This window comes from Colletotrichum truncatum, assembly GCF_014235925.2.
Source record: "Colletotrichum truncatum strain CMES1059 chromosome Unknown Contig_0010, whole genome shotgun sequence".
Classification (NCBI taxonomy): domain Eukaryota; kingdom Fungi; phylum Ascomycota; class Sordariomycetes; order Glomerellales; family Glomerellaceae; genus Colletotrichum; species Colletotrichum truncatum.
The window spans coordinates 2094582-2111617 of record NW_027222407.1 but is presented as its reverse complement, the minus strand read 5'-3'; the positions used below and the strand labels follow the sequence as shown (position 1 = coordinate 2111617).

Here is a 17036-nt window from a genome sequence, read left to right as displayed (position 1 = left end):
ATTGACGTCAATGACCCAGCCCGGTAGCCAATACCACGGCGGCGCCAAGTACAACAAGAATGCTAAGGATTACTATGCAGAGCCGTCTAGTGTTTGTATCTTCGTACAGAATAGCATTGGGTAATAGAGCGCAATGCACGCCTTGTATTGTAGATCTCTCCTTGTGCTATCTTTGATTAAATTACAGTTCGTCCAACTTTAGAATCAGTCGGCTGCTTTCCTAGGGCTCACTACTGCCCATCACCCGGGGTTGGCGTGTAAGTCGGGTCGGCCGGCATACTGGAAGGGTTGATTTCCGGGCCATCCTCTATAGGCTCTACATCATCGGTGGTCGTCGCTGATGGGTATGTCAAGGGTTCTGTTGGCGTGCCACTCGAGGTCGGATCAGTTGAGCCGGGATCGGCTGTCGAAGTCGTAGGGGTCGCCCCGCAATCAGCAGCAGGCTCAGCTGGCACCTTGTCATAGAAGTTTGCGTTGTAAGAAGCGTCCAGAGTGTACTGGAAATTGTTATCCGTGAAGGGGCATCGTGCATGCTCGTATTGAATTCCGTTGAACTGTTCTCTAGCCGCAGTCGACAGCTTGTCCCAGCTAATCATTGGAGGGGTGAGCGCATAGATAGCACTGTCATCCGATGGAAACACGCCCACTTGGCCGTCATAGCCTACAATAGGATGCGTGTTGACAGCCCCCGTGTTACTGTCTCCAGAGCTGTAGATGGTAGACGAACTCATTGTCGTATCAAAGGTCTCCTTGCCATTGGAGTAGCTGACGCCGGCGATGGAATAGTCGGCAGCCATGGCGCCGCACTTGTCCGTATGAAGCCAGACTACGACGCTCAAATACCAGTGTTTGTGGTTGTCGCTGTCGGTCATGATCTTGGGTATGTACCAGGAGTACAAGACAGCAGTGCGTCCGTTGGAGACTCCCACTCTTGAGTAGACCTGACCAAGGGCAGGGTCTCGGCACTTTCCACCGCTTTTTCCGGTAGGTTTCAATCCAGCACTTGTAAATCATTAACGTCAGTCGAAACTCAGTCTCATACGATAATCCAAATTGACCACTTACCCATGGTAACCATCCTTATCGACGGCTGCATATGGAAAACATCCGCTGGCATCATTGAGCCCAGGCTTAAAGCGCAGTTCTAGTTCACCAGGTGTACCATCGGATGCTGCCTGTTCAAAAGCTTTAATATCGTCGTGATCTTTAAATTTATCGCCTATTGCTACATCTCCGTCACGAGGAGAAAGAGCACGGCCAGATGTAAACGTGGCCAAACCGAGCAAAAGCAGTGAGGTTAACGAATGACGCAACATGACTGCAGTACATAAACGAAAGAATACAGCCAGTAGGAGTGAACGAGCCAATTTAAAAGAAGGTGGAAGGTTAAAGAATGGATAGGCAAGTCTGAGTTTCTCTAAAGAGTATATATACGTTCTACTGGAGCCTGGACTCCTCTGTTCCCGAAAGGCTGAGCATTGCGGGTAGCCAAATTGCAATGCCAAGCGCCAAACATCAGATGACTGAATTGGAGTATAACATGAAGGATATAGGGTTTGTTTTTAGTTAACTGCGTACGGACATTGGAGCATGAAAGATCGACATCTTAATCCAGTTTTCTACTATTAAAGAATACCACATTTTTTTATTAGGTCGACAAACATACTTTATTTTCCTTTGATGATCGGCATACTGCAAGTCATGTACCGCAGCACAGGCACATTGGCAGGGTATTAATAACTTTCTGCAGCGTTCGTCCCAACTCTACCTGCCACAGATCGACATCACCATCTTAACACTATGCAGAATTTCTACCGACCTGAGTCAGTGCGCCGCGGATTTTGTTGCCGAAGTCGGCCGATTTCAGCATTTTCATGATCTAAATATCGAGCAGCTTGGAGATTTCGAAATTTCGACGGCTTGCAACAATCCTCTGGAGTTGTATCAGTGGACCCGTCTCTCCCACAATACAGTCCGACATCTTTCCATTGGTTGTGAGCGGAGCGGTCGTGATCCGGCTCGCCGAGACTTGGTCCACCCCTATGAATAGAAACACGATTCAGTCAACCCCTTGAATCTAGCTCAACCACTTCCCGTCTCTTATTGCCCTAAGAATTGTAACAAGCGACGCTGTATATCATGTCGGCCTGTTCAGTTTTCCTGTAGAGGCATAGGGCTATCAGCTATCCAACTTACATCACTCTTTACTTCGCCAGCCATCGCGCAGCTGCCATTCGTTCCCCGAGCATTCCATCGTTTGTCAAAATGATTTCACATTACTTTTCCGTCATTCTTTTGGCATTAAGTCCCATTATTAGCACTGTTAGTCGCAGCAACCCAATTGCTTGCACCGATGAGGGATGTACTTGATTGTGATAAGTTTCGCTAATCTCTGACCTAGATTTCTGCTCAGCCAGCCCAACCAGTCCGGCCATTTGCCGTAAGTCGCCTTGGTAAAACTTGATATTTTTTTGGGGGGCTGATTGGCTGACGGCAATGCAGAATAACAATGCGTACGCAGTGGAAACCGAAGTAGACGAAACTGGCAACAAATGGCTTTTCAAGGTCTGGGCAGATGGCTACGTCAAAAAAGACAAAGAAGGCAAACTCCAGCCCGTTGACACCGTCATGGTCAACAAAGTTTCAAAGCGCCTGACTGTTGTCCAAGCCATGAATGGTCTCGATCCAACAAAGCCGCATTTAAAAATGCGGCAGGTTCTCAAAGAGTGCTGGACCATGGCAGGCCTGGAGCCGTCAGAACTCAAGGAGGTATTGGGCTACAAGATCGAAAACGAAAACATGCAGACCGCCCTTACCGACTGCCGCACCCTAATCGGCATCAAGTTCGACGCTTCTTTCAAGGTATCCAGCACAGATACGGACGAGGCCAAAAAGAGTTGTTGGGATGCACTCGGAAACACCATCTTCTCAAAATCTATTCGTGGCGCTATCGCGGATTTTGACCTCAACAAAGAGCTCATTCAGATCGAGGTGGATTACGACAGTGATAATACGGGCGCTTGGGACTTCATCTACTACCAGTTCTCGTAAGCCCGTAAGACATTGTAACTTGATTCGAAGGAGAAAACTTCCGTTCCAAATACGACTTGGGCAGATCGATACACATCGACTGCAAAGGAATAATGACTTTGTGACGGCATCCGCGCGACGAAAATTCAGAGCATCGATAGCTCAATGTTTCAGACTAAGAAATGGAGATAAAGTGTATAAATTTTAAGGATATCCAGACAGTGGTGCTGCATGACATGGGAACACGTTAAACTTCTACTTACTCTGAGCTTCATCATTATTTTCAACGTCTTTAATTCCTGTATCTGAGCTGTTAATAGTTAGAACCGAATGCTTCAGACAAGTTCCTGGGCAGTTAGCCGATTCTTTGCGTAGCCCCAGTCAAGTTGATTGGCGCGTACCGAACATTATCGACTAACATGAACGTAGGGCTAAAAGATTCATGATCAATTAGTAAGGGAATTCATAAGGTCAGGCATGCTCGAGTTTGTGGGAGTCAGTGCCAAATTCTGCCAAACGCGCTTTCAAAACGACATTTAAAATACTCGTATACTCTTTGCCGCTCTTCAAGGTATTGAACTAAATGTCATCCGGTGCCATAGATGCACTATCATCAAACTTGCACCATTGAATTAGCAAACTGCCATCCACCGCAACGCAGGTCTGCAAGCCGTCTTTCCTTTCTCGACAGACCTATAAATATAGCCAAAATTAATTGGGGTGTTGATGATTTCATCAATTAACTAGTATATGTACCAGCGGTAAGGTATGTTGAAGTCTTGTAACGATCAATTTCCCTCAAAGCGGTTGTGATATCCCCAGAAATGGTGTTGATAAACGTGAGGTTGGCAATCAATAAGCCACGTTACGTCCTGTGTGGATTCTTTCAATCCTACGGAACCCTAGGGAAGTCCACCATAGACGTCCTGCCTCTTTGAAGTTAGAAAGGTCTTGAATGGTCAACGGGCAGCTCAACCCTGTTAGCCTCAAGTGTTCTTTTCGTTTTGGTGCCAATCGTGTTTGCCCTGAATGAGAGGCTACTATACTACAACAAGATCAGGCCACCTAATCGCGCCATACGATGCAACTCTGCAGGCGAGGCCAAGGATTACAATCGTATAAACTCCGCTAGATATAATTGTTTTGCAGGAAAGCCCCGACCAAGTGCAGCTTTCCGAGCCAACCAATCACACAGCGCCTTGGCGATGGTTGGCTCAACACCTACATGAATGGAATCCGAGCTGTTTCCTCCTAGCTTCGTGGTTCCAAGTTACTAACGACCAATCTCTGGCCCTATTCCTGTGATCCTTCATGCAGTCAGCATCTTTGTTGTTCTTATATGGCTCCGGGGCATGTTAGCCTTGCATATTCTGCATGCACCAGATTTCGCAGCAAGGGGCAACAATGGCAACCTATGATACATACAGCAGGTGTTCTTATAGTATCCATTATAGTGCTTTACGGGCTTTTGCAAAAGGGGTCGATAGGGAGTATTATAAAAGGGCCACTTACCTTTTCCATCAACATTTCAACGCAGTCCCATTTCCTAGTAGCTCGTTGCATTCGTAGCCCTTGAATTCTCGCTGTATCTCTGTTATTGTCAAAATGAAGACCGCGGTTACAGGACTTGTGTTCCTGGCTTCCATTGTAGGTATTGTGTAGCAAATTTGTTTGGTTTGTCAACTGACTCCCCAACAAGGCCTTTGCCCTTCCCGGCAAGAACACAGTTTACTATCGCTCTGCTGAAGATGTCAATGACGACAACCTTCCTGTGGCTGAGCTATCCTTCACCGGACCCGTCACAGTCGGTGGCCCGAACGTAACACTTCACGGCACTGCGGACGCAATCTACCAGCAGATTTTGGAGCTCAATCCCGCTTATGATCCGTGGGCGTTCCCAGAATACGCAGAAGGTCTGACTTCGCGCGGATTCACCAAGAATGATCTTACCCAAAGATCCCCCAACTCCCCGATTGAGGGAAGTTTAGTGTCCAGACAGAGCAACGTGAGCTACAATCTCTTAAATTTCAAGTCCACTCTAACAGCTCTTTAGTATGACTGTAGCTATGGCAACTGGATCAACGGCTACTATTCTCAGTGTGCTGTAGCTCTCAACCAGCTTCTTCTTCTCGGCTCTTCTACGTGCAGTGCTCCCAAGGGCGCTTGTGCTCGTGTTAGCTGCTCCAGCAGCTGCTCGATGTACCTTTGCAACACGGTATGTTTTGGTTATCTTCCGACGATATGAACTCTCTTAACGATTGGTGTAGCACACCGACAAGGTCGACGTGCAGTGCTGGGATATTGCGGGAGATATGGGTACCATTGTCCTTCGCTGCGGTTCGGATAACGGCAATGGAGATACTCGTGCGAGAGGACGCAAGGTTTTTGACAACCATTACGTTGCACTCTCACAGCAGGCTTGCTAAGACCATATGCCCGCCATTGCAGGGTCTGATATTAAAGATGCTGCGGATGTCTCTTGAGAGGGGAAGACAACCAAGGGCCTGCTCAAGTCCCTCTGCTATGCCACGATGAGCAAAGCTTTCTTCTTCATAGGATCTTCCATGTCGAAGATAAATAAGACTCCTAAGAAATTTGAATTCAAGAGTGGATTGTCAATTCAACTCGACCACAAAGCCCCTTCGTCAATCAACCTTTTGATTCGCTCAGGCGCAAGTCCTCTATCATGCATCCAATGCAAGCCACATAGCAATACGAATCCACTAATGCTAGGTGATTACAACCGACTTCAACTTCACTTGAGAGTGAGTTTTTCCAAGTTTATCTTCTCAGGGAATAAGTTGGCCACCGTGTTGAGGAACAAATACTGACAAGCTCAAATCTCAGACCACATTCTCACACTCCTCTGGCATGATACGATGGTGTCAACTACGTCAGAACCCACTCCTGACATATACGCCCCATTTAGCTTATTTACGCATCGCTGACAACCTTAACCGAGCGATACAAATACATCAATTCAAGCTCGCCATGTCTATCCACACAAGCAGCTCGCGACCAGATATACCGAATGTAACATGCAGTGCCATTGCTCTCTTTCATTTTCTTGACAAATCCTTTAATTTCAAAGTACAGTGGTTTCATACGCTGGAGCTTCATTGAACCAAGCGGTGAACATCGTACTACATTCATCTCCTCACTCGCTTGTTCCCCGCTTCAATGTCGATCGCGGGGTTGTCGGGGCCGGACGCTGCCCGTGGATCCAGTCATTGCGGGGAAATCGCAGATGTGCATCGACTTTTCAAGTCTTTTATATTTCCGTCCCCGCTGCCCAGCTTCCTAGTTCCAAGCATCAGCGGCACATACGATGATTTTGCATCGCCGATGCAACTCAGAGTCGTCATGGCCGACCACGTGAGCCCCGCGATTGAGGAACCGGCCACAAATGAGCCCAGTTATGGTTACATGAAAGAGGGGCCTTGAGAAATCCTTCTCTCAGTGCAGCTATACGATCGTGACATGCGCCGAGCCGGAAATGTAAAGTACCGAGGAGTTTCCGAGGCCGTGAGCCTTCTATATCAGCGGCGTTGCGATGTTTGCGATGGCAAGGTCTCGAGTTGAGAGTCGCGGAATATCCGATCAGGTAGTCTCAGCCAAGTAGAAACATCATGGACCTCATTTCGGGCCTGGGTTTCCCAGGAGCTTTGCCCGATTGGACGAATCTGAATGTTCTTCACCGCAACACATTGGCTCCCCGAGCTCACTTCTACTCGTACGCCAGCGAGGAGGCCGCCTTGTCATTCGATCGTAGACAGAGCGAGTTCCTCAGCCTCAATGGCACCTGGAAGTTTCATTATGATCAGAGCCCTTTCGAAGCACCCATCTGGGAGACGGCAAACGTGACCTCATGGGCAGACATTGAGGTCCCAGGGATGTGGCAGCGGCAGGGATACGGTATTCCCCATTACACCAACATCAACTACCCGTTCCCTATCACTCCTCCTAATGTCTCTTACATCAATCCTACGGGATCATATTGGCGGGAGTTTGAAGTTCCAGACAACTGGGAAGAGGACCAGCAAATTCGTCTTCGTTTCGAGGGCGTTGATAGCGCCTTTCACGTCTGGGTCAACGGTGAAGAAGTTGGTTATAGCCAGGGAAGCCGCAACGCGCATGAATTTGATATCACCGATTATCTTACACCAGGAAAAGCCAACTCGCTTGCTGCTCGCGTCTACCAATGGTCTGATGGCTCGTATATCGAGGATCAAGACCAGTGGTGGATGTCAGGCATCTTCAGGGATGTCTACCTCATTCCTTTCCCTCGCTCAGCAATCGTGGACTATTTTGTCAATACTGAAATCGATGACTCGTTTGAAAGCGGCACGCTCAGGCTCAACGCAACCATACAAGGCGACCCGGGTGATATGTCGGTAAAGCTTCTCTCTCCCAGCGGCGACACCCTCGATGAGTGGACCGGGCCGTCTTCGGATATTTATGAGCACAGAATCGAGGGCGAAGACTTTCATCTATGGTCTGCTGAAACGCCAACTCTCTACACGATACTAGTCACGTTCAACAACCGGACCATCAGCCAAAGAATCGGTCTTCGTCGCGTAGAGATTATCGGTAGCAACTTTTACGTCAACGGAAAAGCCATCACCATCTATGGCGTCAACAGACATGAGCACCACCACATCACCGGCCGAACCGTTGCTTACGAAAACATGAGAGCCGATCTCATTCTGATGAAGCGCTCAAACATCAACACCATCCGCACCGCTCATCAACCCCCTCATCCAGACTTCTTCGACGTAGCGGACGAAATCGGTTTCTACGTCATCTCCGAGGCGGATCTTGAGTGTCACGGCTTTGGTAAAGCTGAGAAAACGAAAGAGGAAGCTGGAAAGTGGACCTCGGATAACCTTGACTGGGAAGCTGCCTACGTCGACAGAGCTCACCAGGTTGTTGAGAGATTCAAGAACCACGCGTCGGTCATCATCTGGTCCCTTGGAAACGAATGCTTCTATGGCCAGAATTTGGATACCATGGCCCGATGGATCAGACAGCGTGATCCGAGTCGCATCATTCACTACGAGCCGGACCGCAACGCCACGTCGGTCGATATGTACAGCCAGATGTACGAATCGCCTACGAGCATCCTTGAATTCATTGGTAACCACACAGACAAGCCGTTCATTTTGTGTGAATATGCACAGTATGTCGCCAGTCTTTCATCGCTCTAACCTCTGGATTATGCTGATATTGTATTTAGTGCTATGGGCAACGGCCCGGGCGGTCTGAAAGAGTACATTGAGCTCTTCAGAACCGAGCCTTTGATTCAGGGTGGGCTTGTGTGGGAATGGAGCAACCACGGTCTCTTGAAGAAAGAAGGTGATATTGAGTACTACGCCTATGGCGGAGACTTTGGCGATTACCCCAACGACGCCGATTTCATCATGGACGGCCTCACTCTATCCGACCACACACCCATGCCTTCGCTCAATGAGTATGCCAAGGCTATCCAGGCCATCACGGTGAACCTGACAGGTGATGGACATCAGATGGTCGTCACCAACCACTTCGACTTCCACGATGTTAATGATTTCTCTGCGTCATGGCACATAATTCAGGACGGGCAAGAGCCTACGTCTCGTCAGCCCTTGAATCTCCCCAGCATTCCAGCCGGTGAGCAGCGAACGGTCAACTTGCCTACTGGAAATTCTAGCTTTGCTGGTGAGTCGTGGGTCACTGTCGAGTTCGCTCTGAAGAACGACACGGTATGGGCAGAGAAGGGACACGTCGTGGCCTGGGACCAACTTCACCTCAACGCCCCAGCTACAGGCAACCGAACCAGGCGGGATGTTTCCGTCAGAGCAAGGCAGTCGGGTAACCTCACGGTCAAGCAAGACAGGACGCACCTCAAGGTTGAGAATGGCGAGTCTTCGTTTGACTTTGATCTACTTCAAGGAAACGTTACCTGGAACATCAACGGGGTCGACGTCTTCCAGCGCGGACCGGAGCTCTTCTTTTACCGTGCTCAGACGCAAAACGATGAGTCGGAAGAGGGCGACGGTCCTATTTGGGTGAAGGCCAGAGTCAACAGCATGCACACCCAAGTCCGCGACGTGCGATGGCAAGAAAGTGACGGTGGGCTTACAGTCAACTACAAGGTCCGCGTGGCGCCGAAGGCTCTTGAATGGGGCGTGGAGGCTGACCTGACGTACACCGTCTCGTCCGATTCTCTCACTGTCCACGCTCGTGGCGATTTCGAGGGGAAGACCAAGCCCGAAGTGGTTCCTCGTATCGGTCTGATGGCCGTGTTGCCCACCGATTTCAACGAAGTCTCGTGGTTCGGTCGTGGACCGGGCGAGAACTACAAGGACACGAAGGAGGGTTGCCGCATTGGACAGTACAAGTCTAGTGTTGAAGACCTGTTCACCTATTACGACTATCCCCAGGAGAACGGCAACCGGGAGGACCTTAGATGGCTGCAAATCAGCAACGGGGCCGGCGGCGTGACACTTGATGCCAGGAGGTCTGAGGCTGAGCCGTTTAGCTTTACGGCCCAGAGATACTTGCCCTACGACCTGGACGACGCGAAGCACCCTTACGATCTGAAGCCCTTGAACATGACGGTTTTGCATCTTGATTACGACAACAATGGTATTGGATCGGCGACTGTTGGGCCAAGACCCTTTGAGCAGTATAGGTGCTATGCGGAGGCGTTTGACTTTACCTTTGATTTGAGCATTGCGAAGTAGGCTTAGCGAGCAGGTATCAAGAATAGGGTCTACTTCGGTAGTCTTATGGTTATGAAATAATGCTTGAATGACATAAGAAGTCAAAAAAGATTAATGGAGAGTCAGCTCGTGTTTACTTTGCAAACGAATAGGTGATTGACGAATTGATTGCAATTCATAACCATACCATACCAAGAGGTAACAAACCTCACCTCCAAACCGACTTTCCTATTATAATCAGACTCAAAAGCAGAGCCATCTGATAAAAAGAAGGTTCCAACTCCCAAAAATTTTGAGTGAAAATTGCCAACAGACAAAGAAACCGATAGGTCTAGTCCAGCCACTTCCAACATACAATATCCTACACTCCGCATTCAAAAGTCTTCCTCAGCTTATGCCTTAGCCTAATTTGCGCGTCTTGTTCCGAAGAGTGCCCAGTCGACTGGCAAGAACAGATGCCCCTATACCGTAAGACGTTAGCCATCATCCTAGTAGCAAACTTCGACTTGCTTAACATACCTTGCGTAACTGCGGTGTTGTTGGCCATGTATCTGTGCGCATGAAACGTCTTCTTCATCTTCCGCAGCTTTGCTCTCTTCGTAGCTCGGCTCTGGGAGGGTTTCTCGCGACGGCGCTCCTAGGGCTCGACGGAAACAGGACGAGTTTGCGTTGACGGGACGGACGTGGTCGGGGTTGGTGGCAGCGGCTTGGGGATAATGTCTGGCAAACGAAGTCTCTTCTCGATCGTTTTCGAGGCGCCTGGCTGATGTGCTTTCGGTTGCTGTTCCGAAGAGGTTGATACGTCGACCATTCCAGAAGCAAGGTTAGTTCCGTTGTCGGAGTTTTGACCGTCGCCTCCATCGCCACATGGGATGTCCTCGTCGATTCCTTCATTGTCACTCTCTTCGGTCCCTTGGTCGCCACCGTCATCATCACCCTCGCCAACGATATCTCTCCAGTCATCTTCCTCAAATTCATGCTCGACCTGTTCCACCTCGTTGTCCAGGGGGACTTCTCGATGCCCAAATCGTTCCAGCATTTCCTTCTTCGATATGTATACTCTCGGCTTGCGTGGCTCAAGGCCGTCTAGTATGACATTCTTCTCCCACGACCAGATTTTGAATCGAATCCCTGTGAGTCTTCCCAGCCGAGAGACGAACGGGACACACTTGCCCGAACGTCGAGGGACGCCACAAGGTCCTCGGGTTAGATGGATCTCGTACTGAGGCCTGTAGCCCTGCTCTGCAAGGCACGTTCTAAGACGTTTGAGCTCCTCGATCGTGATATTCGTAGCTTGAATGCCCAACTTCTTCAGGTGTACAAAGACAATGTGCGTCGCGAGCTTTTTTTCAACGTGTCCGGCTGCCCATCTTCCGACTTGTTCCGGTGTAGCAGTCCGGCCACAGCCGTCATAAAAACTTCCCATGTTGATATTGAGAATCCTCGCAATCCTTTTTACCCGGTCAATCCATTTGCTGTTGTATAGCAAGCCTCGGCGATCAGAGTCTCCGAGGGGCTTGAAAGATATACCGCTGGCCGCAACTTTCAGAACATGCAGTTGGCCTTTGCAATCCCTCGTACTTATGAAGCCGCAGGTCTTTAAAGCGAACATGATTCTAGTGTTTGCTTCAGGTCTGTCTGCCGTGTAAGCGGCAGACGCTACTGACTGAAGGAGCTTGATGTTTGGTCCTTCTTTGACGACGAAAATGTTCTGACCTGCGTCTGATATCGTGCGGGCAGTGTCCGATGAGGCGTCGGAGTCGTTGAATCTGGGGCGTTGTGTACCTCCCCCAATCTGAAACAGGATATCGAATCGGGGATTTTTATCCACAATTCTCTTTAAGAAGAAAACTTTCTCCCTCGGGTGGCTGAGGGACATGACATTCTTGAACTGAGAGATAGCTTCGTCGAGAGGCTCCTCTTTGATGACATGCTCGGTGGTTGGATATGGCAGGTCACAACTCATCCGTTCAAGGGGAATAATCGGACGGTCGCCTCGGGCAAGGGTGCCCGTTGATGAAGTAGAGGGCATCGACATCTTCGAGTTCTTGAATCAACGTATGCTTGTGAAAGATTGTGATCGGAGGGGGTTCGAAGTAGAGCTGCGATACGTCTGTTTAGATAACTGAGTACCAATAACAGCAGGAGCGAAGCTGAGTTGTAAATGCTCGTCCAGTAATAACAGGCACTCTGCCGCAAATAGTTATAATAAGGAAGAACGACGGAAGACGAATGAGAAGCTTGAGGCAGTGAAAGACGGTCAAAAGATAACCTCTTAACTTGGGTCACGCTCTCGTTGACTCTGCTTGAGTTGATGAGTTGGCGATGTAGTGAGGAAAGAATGGATATTGTGACTTGGAGTAGGAACGAGAAAAGTCTGTCTCTTGCTGGAGAGATGTAAGAGAAATAAGAAGTTGAAAGAAGGGAAGGCGATGGGAAAAGAGGTATTAGAGGTTATTTTCAACCGCGTGTTGATATATGTTGAGGTAGTCACGACTCTGAGCGCGCGTCGTGAAGAAGTTGTTGAAGTAACGGAGGAAAGAAGGAACTACTAGTTCATGTGGAAAAAAGACGATTGTGGGCGGCGAAGAGTGTTGGTTAGAGGTCGCGATGTTGGATAATAAGTGACTAGTTTGATAGATAGGATGTTTTAGGAAGGAGCGCAGAAGAAACGCAGGAGTTGAGAACTAGTTGACTCAGGTTGAGCGGCAGCTGTGTTGTATGCCAACATCATTCCAAGATTTAAGAAATTAAGACACTCAATAACGCGCAGCGTACGACACAAAAAACGGTGAATCACTAGGCACGTCACATCACAGCAACATGAATAATGGATAAAACCCAGGCGTGATCATAAGCCACAGAGGGCACTACGTGTCATAACTCTGAGAAGAGAGACGCAAAACACCAGGGTGAAGACGGAACTTGAATTTGGGATGCTTGGGGGATTCCATCAAATTGCTTTCTTTCAATCGTGAAACCGTTGATCCATTTTCAGACGCCTAAACCCCGGAATGCCCCTTTTTATTTGCCGTAGCCATGAACCGGAAACCTCATTTTACCACAAGCATATAATTTTGCTGGTCGATTGGTGAAGAGGGACAGATTTACTCGTCATCCTCCTCCTCCTCGGCCTCAGCGGTGGTCTGGGCGATACCTGAGAGTTAAGTTAGCACATTGTACAAGTCGATATGCAAAGCGGACAACAACGTACGGTCCAAATCACGCTGGCCGGACTGGGTGATGCGGCGGCCACCCTTCTCCTCATCCTGCTCAAGGACACCAATCTTCTCGAGGGCCTGGACGATCTTGCGGTCGACGGAGCCGGAGGCGTCAACGTGGTGGGAGGGGCGGACACCGCGGTTCTTGGCGGAGCCGTGAACCTTGCGGAGACGGCCGACACCGACGGTCTTGCGGAGGTAGATGTGGCGGGCGACGGAGGCGGCGCGGACGTAGAACCAGTCAATGTTCTGGGGAGGGAGCTCCTTGGCGGGACCGGTCTTGACGATGTCGACCCAACCTATGGTAAATTAGTATTTAGATATTACGCGCAGGGGTAATGGTGAGCTGTGTTGACATACCGGGAATGGGCAGCTTGCCCTGACGCTTCAAGAAAGCGGCATACGCGTTGATGAACTTTTGCGCCTACCAGGAAGAAAATCACCAATTAGCATGATTCCGTCATCAGAAGTCTTTCGACTCCCTCGCGCCTGCTCCGTTTTTGTTCCTCATGTATTGGTATATATAATCCTTCTTCCTTCCGTGTTCCTCGCCGTTCGGACTGCCCCTTCGAAAAGCCTCTCTCTTCACACACACTTCTCTTCGTCACCGTCGCGACTCCAAGATCATGGATGAAATGGATAGCATTTGCCGTATCTCAGGTCGATGAGAGATCAATGTGGTCGAAGGGTCTTCTCTTTATGAAGGGGCAGTGCGCGCGGTGTCATCAGACATTTTCGGAATGATTTCGAGAGGTCGAAAAGAGGTTTGCTCGGCTGGAGGTATAGAATAGAGTCTTTTGTCACTCTGGGGTGTTAACCTACATCGACATCGCGGACACTGACGCCACCGGCCATTTTTGCGGTATTGATTGGATTGGGGGGGAAAGAGGGTGGACTTGGGTGCGGCGCTGGGCGGTTGGGAATTTGGCGATGAGGTCGGTCGGTCAACGGGAATCAGACTTCGCGATTGGAAATTTTTGGTGGTTTGGAAAGTTGCGGGCAATCTTGGCGGGGAGGGCAGAAAGCCCTGGGTCCGTGCATCACATCACGTGGTTGAGGTGTGAGAAATCTGTCAACCGTGGGGCTTTCTTGGTGGGCCCAAAAAGGCTGAAGAAACAACAGTGCTTAGGTAAGGTGGGCCAATCCAATGGCTCCCAATAGGTTCACGGGTACCCGTGCGTATAAAATTTCACGGGTACCCGTGGAAATGACTAAGCAACTCTGATATGGGGCTCATGAGCCAATGAGAGGCACGGCCTGCATCAAACTTATCCGGAAAGTTTACGACTTTACTACGATACACTCTTCAGGCTTACTACCAGCGTATAACGCCTCCTACTCTGCCTTATCTTGCTCAACTCGTTTCCAGACTTCGCTCATACCTCTCTCACTGTTTTTAAAGGGGTTTTGTCCATCTTCCGCAATAATCAGCTCATCGACCCGTTTATATTCAGCCCTATCCCAGTCCAGATAAGCCATCATCTCCTCCTTCGTCCAATCCCTTGACCCGTGTAAGGTAGTGCAGCGTCCTTTCATCTGCTTATAGTCAAGACACCACTCATAACACTTTTTGTCATAACGTAGCGGAAGTCCTATTACCCTTCGATACTCCTGGTTTGTTTTGACACTCCCACGAGGTTAAGCACCGTACCAGGCGCTTCTTGCTGCACAGTACCGTCCGTATATCGCCTGAGGTAAATCGTATCCTGGCAGCGAAGGTGAATGCGAATGCGCAAATGGTGATAATACCCGAGGTGGTGATATACTGGTCTCTACCACTATAGCAATAGTCGGTTGAACCAACTCTGGTACGTCCTGCACGGCGTTTGAAGGAGGTTCTTGTGTATCTGTCGTCATCCCGGTAAATATCGCAGTTGATACTGTAGCTGGATCTGGAGTAGGTGTCGGTTCAGGCAATAAATGCGTGTATCGCAGAGGGCACGCCTTTGAAGTCATAGTATGGCCAACTGTATGACACCTACTGCATTTGCTTGGGGCCCGTGAAGCAACTTCAACAACTTCGAACCCGCTAGGCTCTCGTCTAGTGCTTGATTTGGGAATACTGGGATTCTCTAATTGCAACCTGGGCTCTATGCGCTGGCAAGGCTCCAGCAATAGCTGCGGCGCTCCATCACGCCTCAAATGCCAATGTGCATGGAAGTGCTCACGTAGAAGAACAAGATTCTGTTCTTGTAAAGTCTTCAATTTGTGTAAGCATGGGAGACCATATACTCGAGAAAACGTCCCCGTACAGGCTGTGGAAGGATTTGTGTCTTTCTTCGTGAGCAGCTTCCGTTGCTCTTCTACTTTGCGCAAGGCTTCATGCGATACCCAGCCAAGCACTGCGCCGTACATTGACCCTGAAAGCTCAACTGGTATCCGTATTTGCTATTTAACTTGATTTGACTTTAGATCCGATAGCTGATTTAGTAAAGCATGCTTCATTGCTCGCCAAGCTTCAAAAAGGTCTAATGTGGATCGTTTCAAGTGCGATTTAAGTAGTGCATGAATACCCTCAACTCGCGAAGTAGCCACATTGCCAAAATAGGTATGCTGATCGACCCAGGCTTTCACTAGCTTCTCCTTGTATGGTTTCAACCAAACGGACGTAACATAGCCGACTTCTTCGAGATGGTCCAGAAGATAGCGTTCCTCAAACTGGGAAACGCGCTCCTCAAAAACCACCTCAGATAGCGAGCTGATGATCGAATGCCAGGAGTTATAGAATTCTTCCCAGCTCTGAGTTGAAGGTTTGAGCGCTGCAGGATTGTTGACTGTCTTTGGCTTAGTAGAGTCAAAAGCTGGATTACAATGTTGAAGAACGGCCTTGTTCGCATGCCAGAGGCAAAGCAAAGATGCAGAAGAGGGGAAGATGGTTGCAACAGCGTTAATGCATGCTAAGCAGCGATCTGTGAGGATAACCGCAGGTAGGCTAGCGTTGCACTGACTATACAAGGATTTGACCCGCTCCAAAGCCCAGGTATAGTCATCTTCTGCCTCGCCGCTAAGAAATGCAAACGCAATACAGAACGACCGTTGGCAAGCATCGACGCCAACTATATCAAGAAGTGGCATACCATACTTATTAGTCTTATAGGTATAGTCTAGTAACATGATGTCTGGGTAGGCTTGGAGAAGGGCTAAGGAATCTGGATGAGCGAACAAGACAGCCGTAACTCGGCCATCTGGTGCAAACTGCATGCGACTCTAGAAGCCTTCCTCATCAAGTTGATTGGCAAGTGCATGGATCGAGGTCTGCCCTTCACGAACATCTCGTTTAGCGGCTGCAATATGATTGTAGATATCCTGCTGGGTCGCTATAGAGTCTGTCGTTTGTCGTATGTATGTTCTGATGTCCCTGGGTGCGACGCCAGCGTTTGAAAGACCGGCCACCTTGGCTTGATCCTCCTCAGATAGCTTGCGATGCGTTGGGTGAGCAGACGGATGTTGGCTTGGGGATGATTATGAGAAGAAAAACGCTTATCGGGCCGGTGTCTCAAGCTCCATGTGCTCTTATCCAAAGATTCCTTAGCAAGGACGGAAAATTGACAACCAGTCCCCCTACTAGTAGTTTGCCTTTGCCGCGCTATTGATGTGCTTGGCGGATGACACGACCTATCGCATGAATATGTAATCGTCCGTCGTCCGCTTTTCTCCTTTGTTGATCTCCCGGTAGTGAATGCGTATCCCTTTGTCGCCGCCCAGTTGTTGATTGACATAAAAAGCTCATCGCGAGATTTATGATCGCTTTCAGGGGGGAGACTGTCGTCTGGGAATGTGAGTATTGAGTCTTTGAGAGCTATTTCCATTTTTAAGAATATATGACTGAAGTGCTGGATGCAAATAACGCGTGAAAGGTGTATGACACAAGACGCGTTCATTGACGTGGGCAGGTTGCTTAGTCATTTCCACGGGTACCCGTGAAATTTTACACGCACGGGTACCCGTGAACCTATTGGGAGCCCAATCCAATCTCGATTAGATAATCACGAGGTTGTTCATCAGGTGGGGTTTCTCACAGTCCTTGAATCGCCATGGATCTGTACATTCAGCGTTAAGAGAAGCTCAGAATGCATAACCC

At 49.1% G+C, this 17036-nt stretch overlaps 8 protein-coding genes across 8 annotated transcripts; 3 read left to right on the top strand and 5 right to left on the bottom strand.

The window, feature by feature from the left end:
* Positions 1 to 230: 230 nt before the first annotated feature.
* Positions 231 to 1316, bottom strand: CTRU02_214043 (NPP1 domain-containing protein; the record flags this gene model as incomplete). The annotated part of the gene is made up of 2 exons (XM_036724596.1): positions 231 to 1002; positions 1066 to 1316. The coding sequence occupies 2 exons, from the start codon at positions 1314 to 1316 to the stop codon at positions 231 to 233; spliced, it is 1023 nt and encodes a 340-aa protein (XP_036583715.1).
* A 949-nt stretch (positions 1317 to 2265) lies between these two features.
* CTRU02_214042 (uncharacterized protein) lies at positions 2266 to 3051 on the top strand (the record flags this gene model as incomplete). The annotated part of the gene is made up of 3 exons (XM_036724595.1): positions 2266 to 2322; positions 2402 to 2440; positions 2503 to 3051. 3 exons carry the CDS (start codon positions 2266 to 2268, stop codon positions 3049 to 3051), a joined length of 645 nt encoding a protein of 214 aa, XP_036583714.1.
* A 1584-nt stretch (positions 3052 to 4635) lies between these two features.
* Positions 4636 to 5456, top strand: CTRU02_214041 (uncharacterized protein; the record flags this gene model as incomplete). The annotated part of the gene is made up of 4 exons (XM_036724594.1): positions 4636 to 4677; positions 4730 to 5035; positions 5084 to 5245; positions 5298 to 5456. 4 exons carry the CDS (start codon positions 4636 to 4638, stop codon positions 5454 to 5456), a joined length of 669 nt encoding a protein of 222 aa, XP_036583713.1.
* Positions 5457 to 6659: 1203 nt separating this feature from the next.
* CTRU02_214040 (beta-galactosidase/beta-glucuronidase) lies at positions 6660 to 9755 on the top strand (the record flags this gene model as incomplete). Its single annotated transcript, XM_036724593.1, has 2 exons — positions 6660 to 8209; positions 8267 to 9755. The coding sequence occupies 2 exons, from the start codon at positions 6660 to 6662 to the stop codon at positions 9753 to 9755; spliced, it is 3039 nt and encodes a 1012-aa protein (XP_036583712.1).
* Positions 9756 to 10371: 616 nt separating this feature from the next.
* CTRU02_214039 (uncharacterized protein) lies at positions 10372 to 11772 on the bottom strand (the record flags this gene model as incomplete). Its single annotated transcript, XM_036724592.1, has 1 exon — positions 10372 to 11772. One exon carries the CDS (start codon positions 11770 to 11772, stop codon positions 10372 to 10374), a length of 1401 nt encoding a protein of 466 aa, XP_036583711.1.
* A 1069-nt stretch (positions 11773 to 12841) lies between these two features.
* CTRU02_214038 (40S ribosomal protein eS19) lies at positions 12842 to 13810 on the bottom strand (the record flags this gene model as incomplete). The annotated part of the gene is made up of 4 exons (XM_036724591.1): positions 12842 to 12891; positions 12949 to 13254; positions 13316 to 13379; positions 13778 to 13810. 4 exons carry the CDS (start codon positions 13808 to 13810, stop codon positions 12842 to 12844), a joined length of 453 nt encoding a protein of 150 aa, XP_036583710.1.
* Positions 13811 to 14290: 480 nt separating this feature from the next.
* CTRU02_214037 (mule transposase domain protein) lies at positions 14291 to 14437 on the bottom strand (the record flags this gene model as incomplete). The annotated part of the gene is made up of 1 exon (XM_070206169.1): positions 14291 to 14437. The coding sequence occupies one exon, from the start codon at positions 14435 to 14437 to the stop codon at positions 14291 to 14293; it is 147 nt and encodes a 48-aa protein (XP_070060201.1).
* A 906-nt stretch (positions 14438 to 15343) lies between these two features.
* CTRU02_214036 (mutator-like element) lies at positions 15344 to 16156 on the bottom strand (the record flags this gene model as incomplete). The annotated part of the gene is made up of 1 exon (XM_070206168.1): positions 15344 to 16156. One exon carries the CDS (start codon positions 16154 to 16156, stop codon positions 15344 to 15346), a length of 813 nt encoding a protein of 270 aa, XP_070060200.1.
* Between the last annotated feature and the right edge of the window lie 880 nt (positions 16157 to 17036).